General features: G+C 33.1%; 1 protein-coding gene across 5 annotated transcripts in view; it reads left to right on the forward strand.

Annotated features, from left to right (window-relative positions):
- LOC148950472 (REST corepressor 2-like) overlaps positions 1 to 14,465 on the forward strand; it is a 59,794-nt gene extending 45,329 nt beyond the window's left edge. For 3 of the 5 annotated variants that reach the window (XM_089092430.1, XM_089092429.1, XM_089092428.1), the window contains exons 6-9: positions 1,651 to 1,845; positions 3,122 to 3,234; positions 8,827 to 9,022; positions 13,067 to 14,460. In XM_089092430.1, coding sequence (XP_088948556.1) covers positions 1,651 to 1,845; positions 3,122 to 3,234; positions 8,827 to 9,022; positions 13,067 to 13,429 — 867 coding nt within the window. In that variant the 3' untranslated portion in view covers positions 13,430 to 14,460. Of the gene's footprint in view, positions 1 to 1,650; positions 1,846 to 3,121; positions 3,235 to 8,826; positions 9,023 to 13,066 lie in introns of all 5 variants that reach the window. The other 2 variants (XM_089092432.1, XM_089092431.1) reach the window with 2 other exon arrangements.
- The last annotated feature ends 62 nt before the right edge of the window (positions 14,466 to 14,527 follow it).

Genomic DNA, 14,527 nt, shown 5'->3' on the forward strand with positions numbered 1-14,527 from the left:
TTTATCACCCCTTGGAATGAGTTTCTGAAACTCCTAGTAAGCCCAGTTCGAAACGTCTGAATTCGTCGATCAAAATGTCGATACGATAGTTTTTTTTTGTTTTTTTTTACGCCGTAATATTCCAAGTTGCAATTCATATTCTTTAAACTATTGAAATTATTACGGCTTCAGGAATAGCAATGGTCCCAGAATCAGCGCAGGACGGGGACTAATACATCTTTTCAAGTCTGCACGAAGTGTTTAAGCCGCCTAGTTCTAGACATTTAAATATCTAGGAACAGTATATATGAGGGGTACAACTTGCGTTTCCCAATACATATTTTCTTAAAGATTTTAAATAAAATTTTAAATGCATAACAAGTCCAGAGAATACTAAACAAGTATGAAAAAGTACCGAATTTTCGCCTCTGAATGGTGGCATAAAAGGAACTACCTCCTCGCTTATTCTAAAGAAATTTTCTATTAAATCTGAACCTAAACATACATTTTTTTTCCGATTCATAGAATCAAGGGGTGTTAATATGTTATTAACACCCCTTGATTAAAAATTTTATAACGCCTTTATATTAAAGACTACAAAAATCGAATGGGCTGTTAAATAATTCAGGTCACAGTTCGTAACTAAATATCCGGGAAATTTATGGCAATGGGCCATATCTGTTACATCACTGCAGAACATCAGGTTTTACCACTTTATGGCAGTGGGCCATATCTGTTACATCACTGCAGAACATCATGTTTTACCACTTTATGGCAGTGGGCCATATCTGTTACATCACTTTATGGCAGTGGGCCATGCCTGTTACATCACTGCAGAAAATCAGGTTTTACCACTTTATGGCTGTGGGCTATATCTGTTGCATCACTGCAGAACATCACGAAGAAGGAAAATAAACCTCTAAAACTAATAGTAAACTGCTAGGATTAACACCTTGGCTTGGTATAGACATTGAGTCAGATCTTCTTTCATTGTTTGACTGTATGCTATTTGCCAAGATCATATTTTTTAAGTTTTAAATTGTATAATCTTTTTACATGATCATACAAATGAAATCTTTCTGTGACCGCGGTCCATCAATTCTACAAAACAAATAGTCTAGAAAATTCAAAAGAAAATGAGGTATGGGATACTACAATTGTTCTGTTTGGTATTAATCCTTATATTGATGGTGCAACCTATAAACAAGAAAATTTTGGGAGAAATTATTCAGATCACGGAATTTATAAATCCATTACTATAATTAAATAAAATGCAATCAGATAAATAAAAGTATACAAAAAGAGCATTTTAAGTATTCCATTAATATCTATTAAATTATTTAACAAAATACCCAGGATGAGAACATGTCAGAGTTTTGGAGTTATTTCTTACCTTGACAGATTCACAGGCACCAATTTTTAAAATCTTTGCATAGAGAAAAAAAAAGATCAAAGGCAGGTGAAAACAAGAAATAAATTTCTGAAAAAATAAGTAATTCCGTATTCTAGCCTATCATTCATCATAACCTTGACTGAATGTCTGAATTCTGTTACCAATATTTTTGTGTTTTTTTGCACTTTGTCGTTTAACGTGACCTTATGATTTCATTATATTCTGTCTATAAAATATTCACTTGAATTTGTTTTTTTCTGAATTAGCTTTTCTTGCAGCTTCCTGATAAAACAATAGCTGCCCTAGTTCGTTACTATTATTCATGGAAAAAGACTCGATCTCAAACTAGCTTGATGGACAGCAACGGTCAACGAAATTCTAACGCTAAAGCGGCAATTGCAACGGAAGATATCAAATCTTCACACACTGATATATCCAGCTCCGAGTCAGAGTCTGAAGAAAAAGAAAAAACGGTAAGTATGCCAGACAAGGTTGCCAGATTAAGGCTATATCATTGTGTAAATTTTCAAATGATTAAATTTGCCGCAAAATTTTCTGCAAATCTGCACATTATTCTGGAGGTTTGCAGGAGGTATGCTACATATTTGGAGTGCTATGCTATGAATTATAACGTATGTTACTGAAACTAAAAAAACTAAAGAATGAGTTTTGAACTCCTTTAATATTATTTACGACTAGTTTTTCGTGGCAGTGAGGTTTTTTAACTCTTTCTACCAACTAATATTATTTGTTTTCCAGTATGTTCTCTTGAATCAAGATCTTGATAGATTTATCATTTTTTTAAAATGTTTTATATGTCTCTTTTTGCTCTCAGAAATAGTAGGAAATTGAACTTTTTAGTTCAAACTTATTTTTGCCGTATTTTCTTTCTCTCGCCCTTTCTCTCGCTCGCTCACTCCCTCTCGCTCTCTGCAAGTCACATGGCATGAATTGACGCATATCCTCAATTATGGCCTGAGAAAGGCTTTTTGAAAAATCCACCCTACTTTTCCATAGGGACATGGACTAAACCTCGAACAAACTTTGCGTTGCAGATGTCAAACTTATAGAGATAGATATATAGCATAAAAATGCATAAGGAAGTAGTTTTCTCATATCTTTTCTAAATCACGAGTATATGATTTTAATGAGCTTGTAATAAGATGTCTATAATTTTAAAGAAATTTCTAATGACACCTAAAACTCAGTTCAAACCAATGGGATTGTTTTCACAGCTTATCTTTCACCTAACTCTACTGCTGTCCAAGATATTGAAAATCCTGTCATCTCGGCTATGCCAGATTTAAATTTGTCATATAATACTTAAAATGCGCATTTCTTTCAAAAGTACGACCCCAGGTTGAAATTAATATTCTTTCTTTCTTTAAGAATCATGCACTGGGCTACAACGACCTTGCAGTAAATACCGAAAATATCAGTTCCTTGGTGTTTGAATGGACCATAGTCTGAAATCGTACTGTCATGCCACGCAAATTTTTAAGAATTGCATCTTGCTACAATTCTTGTAGCAATATTCTGAGCCATGATTCTTTTAAGACGGGAGAGGGGCCGTAGAAAATCTCTTTTTCAGTTCATTTTTGTGAGTTTCTGCCCTTTTTTTACACAACTTGTAATTTTTTGTTTTATTGTTCTTAACTGTATTCACTTTTGAACTCTGAGCATGTTTCGTATTTACTACTTTATTACCGTGGGATAGCGCTTATAAATTTTGAGTTTCTCTGCTTTCAGTTTGATGTGGCCCCAGGATTGAAAGGCACATGCACTAATTGTGGCATCTCTTGTCAACATTTGATCGATACTGCTAAGGGTCCTCTATGTGGTACATGTGCTGACTTTCTCAGGTAAATTGGTGTTGTAAATAGGTATTTATATTTGGTATAAATATTTGTAATTGATATTGTAGGTTTAGGATAATGCACCTGAATATTCAAGTTCCGACAGATAGATTATTCCTCCGGTTTCACTGTTTCTTATTGTTCAAGCATTGCTACCTTTCAAAGATTTTGAGTAATCGAAGGAGTTTGGTGTTTTTTGACGTTGAATGATCCCGATATTCAGAGTTTTTACATGGGGAAGGAATTCCGAATTAAAGCTGAAGATTTGGGTGATATCTTCTTAGAAAGGTTTTTTGTTCAATACGCAAGCTTAGCCTTAGTGCGTAAATAAGCCTCAGCTTAAATTAATCTTAATTTTAGACTTTATATTAAGAAATCTCCGAACTAACGAACCTGAATGAAAATAGTGCAAAGGGTAGGAAGAGTCTAGTTTTTATACTAGGACTATTCTACGGCCTAACTACAAATTCCTACTTTTCTAGGGCTGGAGCACCGTTGGTATAATCCCTAAAATTCCCCTTTTCACAGGGATCTCAAATAATATTTGAAATAATAAGGTACCTAAATAACTTTTTTTTTCTTAGAGTGAGTTTTCTGAGTCAGAATAGGCATTGCAAAATTCCATTTCCAGCACACAAAATTCTAGAGATTTTTTCCATTGATATAAGACTTTTTGATATGATTTTGGTATATTTCACATGTCGTCAGATAAGGTTTGGGAAATTTCTCAAATGTATCTGACAACAACATGTGCTTTTTGATAGACTTTTGCACTCGATACAGGGGTTCTTAGGGACGAGAATTTCCTGAGACCTCTGCCTTACCAAAACTTAGGTAGCTCTGGCTCAAATATGACATTTAAGATAAATAGACTGAACACGAAAAGTTATCTAATAAAATAATTCTGACTTATTAATTACGTTGGCTGAATGTTTAGAAGATTTCCACAGACTAGAACAGTTTATATACATCTTGTTGTAGACTTGCTTAGTTGAAAAGCTTCCGACAAAGTTATTATATGTCTGTTATCTGGTAACATCATTGAATAACTCAAGCAGTTATATTCAAGAAAAAATGCAGATTACAATATTATCCAAATAAAGCTTCTTGAAAAGTATATTATATAATAGGGGCAAAAATAGATTCTTGGGCGAGGATCTAAAGTAAAAGAGCCTTGGTCTAAAATATCAGTCGCGGCTAACCAAAGAAAAGCCTTTTAGATTGCAAAAAGTCTTAGAGGCAAATTATCTAGTTGGAACCAAAATGGTTCATAGTCTTGTTAAAAACTCTTGAAGAGAGTTGGAAAAGAAGAAGAGCACGAAGAGTTAATCTCTCTTTTTGTGCAAAGGAAAGAATAATTAGACTTTCTTGCGAAAGCTCTAGTTTAAGAGCTTTTTGCTATCTTGGGAAATTCTTGAGCTAGGTGAATGAAACTTCCAGGATTGAATCTACTGCCAAAATTGGGTGACAGGAAGGGATTATCAAGTGCTCACGTCGACCTCCTTCCTCATGGGACTGAGTTTTCATTAACTTGGTGGATTGTTTCATTATATGAATAAAACCTTCAAAATAGAGCAGCTAATATTTGGCTATAAAGAACTGTTTTCAACCTTATACGTCCACTCCTTTTCGTTATGCCTGAAAGATTATATCAAAGTTCATTTTAAATGTGAACAAAGTTCAATTAGTCTTAGAAACCAGTTCAAATGCTGTTTTTTTTTTGTTTTTGTTTTTTTCGATCAAAATGTTTAAGAGAGCTATTTTGTTCAGCATTGTTGAAATGTCCAGTATTGGGAATGTCAACCTCCCCACAATCCTCAGGACAAGGGCCGTAAGTTGGGCAATTCGTTCATTGTTTACAAATAATATATGTTATTGAGGAAGGTATGCATGTTTGAACTTTACTTTCCAATAGCACGAAGGATATTCAGGTGAGCCTTTCAGAGAATGTTGAGGGGAGTGTTGAACTAAATCAAAGCACGTTATGTGTATATGGATTGTCAAAAGGTTACAACACAGGAACAACTGAGAAGATTAATTTAAAAAATTCAGAAAGTGGTAAGGGAGATAATCAAACAGGCAATATTTGCATGATATGAATACCACGACAACTATCACCACTACTTCTACTGCACTACTTCATTGACAGCATTAAGGGTAAATTCGAACTAAATCAAAAGACGCTATGTGTATGCACTTGGTCAATATAGCTTATCTCAAGAGTTGATTTGGGTATTAAGTTGAAACTTCCTGAGAATACTTCAAGGGGAAGATCATGTCCCGAAAAGGCTATATACTGGTAATACTACTTTTGCTGTTATATTTACTACTACTACTACTACTTCTATTGCAACTGCTAGTAGGGCTAACAGCATTGAGATGAAAATTTCAAGAAGTATATGAACATACAGGTTATAAAAGGACATATCAGCAATGTTATAGCGATGACTAAATGTATTAAGTTAAAACTTCCAGGACTTGATGAGAGGGATGCTCAACTGACCAAAAGGCAATAGGTTAATACTACTGCATCTAGTAGTACTACCGCTGACCAATACTATTACTAGTAATATCAATACTACTACTGTGGCTACTATTACAACTATGCCTAAGGGCATGAAGGGTGAAATTTTCACGAAATTTTGTGGGGGGAAGATGTAACTGAATCAGAACATGCCCTCTGTATGCAGGTTGTCAAAAGGGTGTAACAGCAATTACTTGGGAACAGTTAGGTGTGTGAAGTTGAAACTAACAGGGCTTGTTGTGAGGGATGTTGAACTAACCAAAAGAAAATATAGCGTATCCTAATGCTTCTGCTTCTACTCATACTACTGCTACTGCCACTAAAGCCTAGGCTTCTATAATTAATTCTACAGCTACTACTACTACTGCCTATTAAAACTGTGGATGTCAAGGCAAAAAAATTGATATATATAGAGACTGTACAGACCTGAGTCGAAACACACTATGCCAACACAAGTTGTCAAGTGAACGTGTAAAAAATGCTTGAAGAAAAGTTGATGATATCTATTGAACTGAAACGTTCACCGTGTGTTGAAGGGGATGTTTAAGAAACCAAAGGTGCTATGTGCACATTGCTGTTAATACTACTACAAATATTGCTACTGGTGAAGCTTTTAAGGAATATTTAGGCGGATGTTGAACTAAATAAAAAAACTATGAGCTTGTGGATTTCTAAAAAGGTGACAAAGCAATATCGGAAGAACAACTTATATTATTAATTTAGACTTTTAAGGGTCAGTTGTGGGGGATTTTGAACTAGCCAGAAGGCACTATATGTATACTTTTAATACTACCACTACAGTTAATGTAACTAATGATGCTAAAGATAATAAGATGAAACTTTTAGGGAACGTTTAGGAGTTTCAGTTAAAGGGAAAAACTGTAGTTCTGTGGGTTTTCAAAAGGGCATATAAGCAATATCATAGGCAGCACCACTCTACAATAGCTAGAAATATCATTGAAACTTTTAAAGGAGCTAATTCAATTAAAAATTAAAAGTTCTGGTGCCCTTTTAATGAGTAACAAGAGATTGGAAGGCAAGCAGCCCTTCGCTCAAGCCTCTTCATGTTCCAAAGGTATCCAGTCAAAATTTTGAGACAGCCATTTTGTTCAGAATAGTAGAACGGTCCAGCAACTATGTCTTTAGGGATATTAGGCATCTCAACCCCCCATAATTTTCCAATTGGCCAATTATGCTTTAAAACTAAATGTTACTTTGAAATAAGTCAAAAGGCATTATGTTTATGGTTGTCAATAAGACACTTCAGCAATATATTGAGAACGACTGGGGGTAATAATTTGAAACTTTTGGGGATACTACTATTACTACTTCTGCTGTTACAATTTAAATAAAAAAAAAGTTTAAGTGTATCGAGGTTGTCAAAGAGCATAGATATGATCTTTTGGGAATGATATTAAGTTTTATTTTTAAGGTCAACTTCAGAAGCTATAAAATTAAATTAAAAAAATACTGCTTGAGTCCAGATTAAAAATTGTTGAAAATGTTTCTCCAATATACAAAAAGCAACTCATACTATGGATTCTTATAGAAAAAAACTGAAAAAATATCAAATATTACTTTTTCCATGAAAAAGACTATGTCAATATAAAACGAACAGAAATTAATTAAAAAAACTTTTTCCTTAAAAAAAAGTTTTTCAAAGAAAAGTAAAGAGCTCTATTAAGCCAAGAATGTCAATGAAACTGACAATACATGTTTTTTTTTTCAATAAAGCGTAAATTGTGTTCTGGTCTTGAGAAGGCATGCGGATTATTAGCCCTACTCGTGTTAATTTTTGCTCGTTTTGAGCTTGACTTGGCCATTTATTGTAATTTCTGTTCGTTTTGAGTTTCTTTTATTTATATATAGTAATTTATGGTAGTTTTACGCTTGGAAGATTATTTGACTTTATTTTTGCTCATTCTTGGCTTAATGGAGCTCTTTGCTTTTCTTTGAAAAACTTGTTTTGTCGAAAAAGTTTTTTTAAATGAATTACCTTAATAGATCACTTGACTGACTGATATTTTCAAACCAGATTTAGTAGTTCAAAAATTAGACGATGAAGTATACCGTTTAGATTGTTGTGAAAGTGCAACGTGGACAATTTCTAATTTAATAGTAACTTCCCATGAAGAATCGTGTCTAGCCTATTGCTGAAGAGAACTTAGAACTTCTAACCTTACCAGTTCAAAAATGAAAATTGCGCAAAATCTAAAGGCTACTGATAAAATTATTTATAGTTTGTTCGAATAGGCTTTCCCATTCGCTCTAGGCGCTTAGTATGTCAAGTCTTAGTAAGAGTTAAGAGCATATACAGAAGGATCAACCTGTATGGACTTTTATTTTCCAAAAGTACATTAGCTCACAGTGGTTCCAAAGATATATATATATATATATATATATATATATATATATATATATATATATATATATATATATATATATACATATATATATATATATATATATATATATATATATATATATATATATATACATATATATATATATATGTATATATATATATATATATATATATATATATATATATATATATATATATATATATATATATATATATATATATGTGTATATATATATATATATATATATATATATATATATATATATATATATATATATATATATATATATATATATATATATATATATATATATATATATATATATATATATATATATATATATATATATATATATATATATATATATACCTGTCTCGTTCTGTTTCGAGAAGCGAAGTTTCCCCTCCCTTATCTGACCAGAAAAAATTGCTTGAAGTCTTGATTTTAGATTGGTACAGTAATTTATATTTTAGGATCCATTTCGGCTTTCCAAATAAGATGACAAGTATTGACCCCTGTGAAAGCCAAGTTCTGTTTCGAAGATTAGAAAATTTGATGAATTCTTTTTTTTTGTTGATATTAGAAACCGTTTAAAAAATACGGTGGCAAATTAGCTCAACGCCCCCGAAACGTCATTTCTTGGGATGCCAATGTTTATTTCAGAATGACCTGACGCTTTATTGTTTAACTGCCTATATTTTTTTTCAGGAAAAATGGGAAAATGCGGCCTACAACTGGACCAACAAAGCGGGGAGGTCGTCAAAACATCCCAGGAGAGAAACGACGTGCTCCTCGCGGAATGCATCTTGACCATGATGACTTGAAAGCCTTTGCGTCTGCTTCAGACAAGGGTGATAGTATTCTAAAAACCATTGGAACCAATATTGCATCCTTCAAGCGAAAGGTCCTTTTCCAGCTAATTATATGTATAGTTATATAGCGTGGGAAGTGGGGCAAGGAAGGACAAAAACGGAAGCCAGGACAAGGGCAGAGGCTTGCAAAAACATGTAGCAGGGTCTACGGTTGCTCATGAAGAATCTCTAGACTTTTATACTTTTCCTATTGCATCTAATATCTCCCAATTGCTTAATTTCAATCAAAGCTGTGCCTACCTAGTACATAGTCTCCCCACTCAAGTCTCCTGTTTACTTATTTAATCAAGCATATACGAAAAAGGCTGTCTGCCCCAGGGTGTTTGAAAATTCATTTTATTAAAATGTTGGGGTGGGAGATGAAGGGGGTTAGGCAGGCAATATTGTTCTTTTTTCGATTTTTTTTTTCATCAAAAATACCAAAAAGGGCATTTTGTAAATTTACACGCCTGTTTCGTTCTCTCCAAGTCTAAGAAAATACTGCGGTCTCTCATGGTTGTCTTTATTTTCACATAATTGGTCTGTTTTTGACCCTTTTCTAAATTTAAACACTGTTGAGCGAATTCCCACATGCGTGCTTGGTATACTTAACACATAAAATTCATATTTAGTAACAGCGCCATAGGCCAACCTTGACGCAACAAGAGGTTTTTATACTACCAGTTCATTTCCCACAAAATCCTGCGATTTTTTGTCTTTTATTTATTATATATCATATTTTCCTATAATTGTTTTTGTGTTCTTAATCAACGTTATGTCCCCCCCCCTAAATTTTTGTAATCTCTGCACCCACATTTGATCAAGTATGTGCACAGACTACCTAGCCCATCCCTCACTAAAAAAATACTTCAACTTCCCTAATACTTTTAACTTTATTTTTCAAATAATTACCCCGGTTCTTTTTTTTCATTTTCGCCTCCATTCTGGAGGCAATGTGCCTTTGAGGTCTTAGCCTTAACCCCACATGGGTACATCCCACAACAAATAACAGAAATTCACCCCCCCCCCCCCTTCTCTTTCTAATATTTTGCCCTCTAAAATAAATTCCCCTTAAAATCATTTCACTTAAAATCTATCTTATTAAACGAGCAACGATTGCGCATAATCTGTAATTTTTTTTTTCTCAAAAACGGCATTTTAATTTTTTTCTGAAAATTGGCGTACTACCATTTTCTGGTGTGAAAAAACAATCTTAGGTAGGTCAGGGCATTGGGAGAATTTATTAAGGGACCTTAACTCAGGGGAAAAACGGTCTTATAAATGACATCGGCAATACTTGGAAGAGGCGCTGGAGAATTAGCTCTGCCTCTTTGAATGATTTCATGATTTCCTCATTTATAGGCCGTGGAGCCTTTGTGGGGAGTTTTGATTGTATTTGTTGAATGTTTTTCATTTTTTGGTAGTTGAAATATATCTTATTATCTTGTTATTATTATCTCTCAAAATTCATCCGTGGGCCAAAGTTTAGTTAAATTCTCTGAATTCTTGGCTAGAAAGTTTATTCGAAAGAAGGATTCTTTGAATACCCATGCTACTACTAATAGCAGTAGTAGTACTAGCAGTAAATAAGTCCTAAAAATGTTATTTCTGCTTGTCTAAGAATTTAAACACACAGTAAAAAGCTTTCGGCTTTTTTTTTAGCTTGATTTAGCAATTAATGAACCCAAATCTGACAGTAGCGTCACTCAAATACGACATCATATCCCAGCCAAGTAAGTTTTCAAAAGATTTGTGTCTCGTATCATCTTGTCAAAAGCTACGTGAGTTTCATCATGTTGTAAATAGAAATGCAGTTTTGGTCAACTTCTACTACTACTACGGTTTGTCATATTTAAATGAACTCTCCCTCGCTATCTCTACCTTTATTTTTTTTTTCTTAAGAGTAAGTGTTTTAAACAGTATGCGTTTAAGTTTGTAATAGTTTTATGTTTTTTTTATGACCCCCCCCCCCCTATACAGGCCATGATTCCTTTGTGTGGACTAGTGGACTATCTATTGAATCACTTTTGTTTTTTTCTTGAAATATATAAATATATTAAGATCTTATCATGGCAAAGAACGCAAAGAACGTACCACGGCCCATAGTAACCGAAAATTAAAAACGCGTTAAAAAAGAACTGGAATCGGGAATAGTAACTATTATTTCGACTATTGTTAATAGTAAAATGTTATTTTAAAAACAATTTTAAAAAATAGTCTGAAAACCCGCAAAATAGTTTCGGACCGAAACAAAAAATACGCCATTGAAATGGCCTTGGCCGAAATCTCTATACAGGAAACTTACAGTCCTCTGCCTCCAGGGACAAGATAAATAACTTTTTTGCATCGGAAAATAGCTTCTTTCTTTTTCTTTTTTTTTCTTCTTCTACAGTTCTAGTGGGGCACTGGAACATCATAGAGAGCTCCTTAAAGGTTTATTTTAAATGAAATTGCTATATCCACAAGTTTTTGTAGTTAACAAAACATAATGTTAAAAATAAAATACAGTTTTTTTTTTTACAAAAACTGCATTTTCGTATACAAGATGATTTTATATTGTATATGATGTGATATTTAAATGATTATCCTGCTTGACTCCCTTGGGTTTGTTCTTTACTATATATATATATATATATATATATATATATATATATATATATATATATATATATATATATATATATATATATATATATATATATATATATATATATATATGTGTGTGTATACATGTATTAGTAGGATTTGGCTTTTTGCTCAATAACCTTCGTTATCGTAGAATGGACTGAACCCCTATTACTGAAGGCGAGTCCATTACCACTGCACTACGGTAAATATTGATTAATAAAACATTATTACTTAAATTTTGATTGAGGAGGTGGTTTTTATCAATATTCAAATGTTTTTTTCAAATAAAATTGTTTATAAAAAAGAACTGTGAAGCATGAGAGAGGTGTAACACTTTTCTCATGCAAGCAGGAAGCTCTACATGGAGGTTACCCAGGCCCCTCCAGAACTCTAGTTGAAAATTTTTATATTTTTAACATAACTCAATCATTTTTTCGAAATCTCCGCTCCTTCTCAAACCAATTCTTGCTTATTTGCCTAGAATAGAGGCTATTAATATTCCATTGATGTTCTTTTTTAAAAGCTCTTCTTTAATTACCCATTGATTTCCAATTTACCCAAGCCTCGGGGAAGCTAAATTTACATTAGTTATTGTCTCTTTCTTTTTGCTGTATTTCTTGGCACTTCCTGTAAAGGGGTTTTGATTGCAATTTTAATATTACCGAATATAAAATATTCGGTAACAGTGCAGTAAATCCCCTCTTCTGAACTCACCTTACGCTTAAAAAAACAAATCTTAATTAAATATGCTTACAAATTTTCGTTTATTGTATTTCAGAGTTTAACCCCACTTCCTCCCTCCCCCCCCCGGTTGCATTTTTTTTTGTCTCTCACCAACACTTGGTTCAAAATTCTAAGCAACGCAAAACAAAATAAAAAAAAAAAGAAAGAAACAAAAAAAAATTATGTATAGCCTAGAAAACAGATTAGGTAAGGGGGTTTGGCCGCAGTTGAAACTGAAGCAGTAAAATTTCTGAATGTAATAAAGCAAGAGTTATTTTTTTGAGTGGGGGGGGGGGATAGCTCAAAACAGAGTATGAAATCCGCAGCTTTTTCAGTTAAAAAGTTCTGGAGTTGTATATTAATGAAGTGTTATTTTTTCTGGCAGTTTGATTGTATTTGAAGATGCCGTGCGGGACCTTTCCCCCCCCCTCCGCCCAGCAAAAATATCCTACGTTTTATTGAAAATTGTCGGATTGGGGCAGTATTTGGAACATAAGGGCAGATATTGCTTAATATGTTGTGAAATCTCTGGGGCTATCAAGTGCTTTCCGAGTCAGTGTCCCAGCGGAAAGACCCGAATTTGTAAAAATATAAGGAAAAGGTGAAAATCAGTCTAAAATATTACAAAGTATGCAGGAAAATTTTGATTAAATAACTCCCCTATGACCAGAGGCGGGAGATATAAGAATCCCCAGCAACATTTTTTAAGATTAATTAATTTGTTCGTACATTTCTATTTGCAACAGGTGCAGCTAAATAAGCAGCAAATCAGCTCAATCAAGCGTGACCTCGAAGATGGACTCGGTGTTCCCCGCCCAACTCTTACAATGATTTCGAAGCAGTGGACTAATGAGGAAATAGCTTTGCTTATTGAAGCTGTGCCTCAGTATGGAAGGTCTTTCAAAAAAATTGCTGAAATTATTACAACGAAAACGGATAGTCAAGTGCGGTGCTTTGTGAATGCACATGGACACAAGCATAATTTATCTGAATTATTTAAAGCATATGAGAATAGTCATAAAAAAGTGGTCAGTAAAGAGGTGAAAATGGAAACTGACGTGAAAAGTTTAGAATCTATGGAGTGTATATCTGTTATTGATAGTGATTAGGGAATAGTTTAGGATAGTGTCTTATATCAGTAATTCAAGAAGGAAAAATAACATGGCTGATTTCAGTTATTCGGTTGTATTGGCAGTGTTAGTATATGACAGACTGCCTTATGCTCAAAGAAGGGGTGTCAGATAAAAACTAATGTCTGAAAATAATAGATTTTTAAACTGTGTAATCGCTTAAATTTAGTTTTTGAATTATTTTAAATGTAATAGATAGCATTATATTGAAAATGAATTTAATTTATTTGCAGAAGCTTTGCTTTCTCCTTTTCTGTATTCGTTCAAATCGGGAGATGTTTTCTGAAGCAAAAAAATTTCTTATTGCAAAACTCTCTAAGCGTCATGTGACAAATGAAAGAGGGTGTGACTTTGTCACACTATCAATGTTTTAAGGGCTTCTGAATTCTAACAGCGACTAACCGGGTATTGTTTATTTTTTCTGATATATTTGCGAGTATGGATCCCTTCAAAATCAGGTGGATCCTTTCGAAAACGAAACTCTTGCTTCTCTTTTGGGCAAATTAGTAGCTTCGTGATTTTATTTAGGATAAATTTTGGTTGTTATTCGGATGTGCATTTAGGAAAGGCAACTTATTAAACGAACTCTAGTTCTTTATTTCATAGTTTCTAGGTCTTTAGTGTTTTGTAATGTAATACCTGCGTTATGATAAGTTTTTATATTAAAATAAAATCTATTTGTATTTTTTTCTAATTTAAGTCCAATTCCCCGGGCAGCCCATTTTCTATAACAGCAAACAAACTGCTGTATTTTTTTTTCCTGTTTAGTGAAGTCAGCCATTCAATTCTAATTTGAATTTAAATACACTTGTAGTTAGTGAACTATGCTAAAACAATACAAAAATGAACATACAAATGTGATAGTTTTATATAGCTTTAAATATGTACAATAACAATTAGCTGAAGACATTTCCTTTTGTTCTGCATCCTTGTGTGTAGTATTTACTATATCCGCTTAAACTGAATGCTGGTATGTTTTTAAATATATTGATATATAATAAAATTCACACACATCTTTCAAATTACTGCTTTATCACAATATAGTTACATCTATTTTTCTTTACTTGTTTAACTTTT

Source organism: Artemia sp. Qi Xiang Cuo, chromosome 7, assembly GCF_049724085.1.
Source record: "Artemia sp. Qi Xiang Cuo chromosome 7, ASM4972408v1, whole genome shotgun sequence".
NCBI classification, from domain to species: domain Eukaryota; kingdom Metazoa; phylum Arthropoda; class Branchiopoda; order Anostraca; family Artemiidae; genus Artemia; species Artemia sp. Qi Xiang Cuo.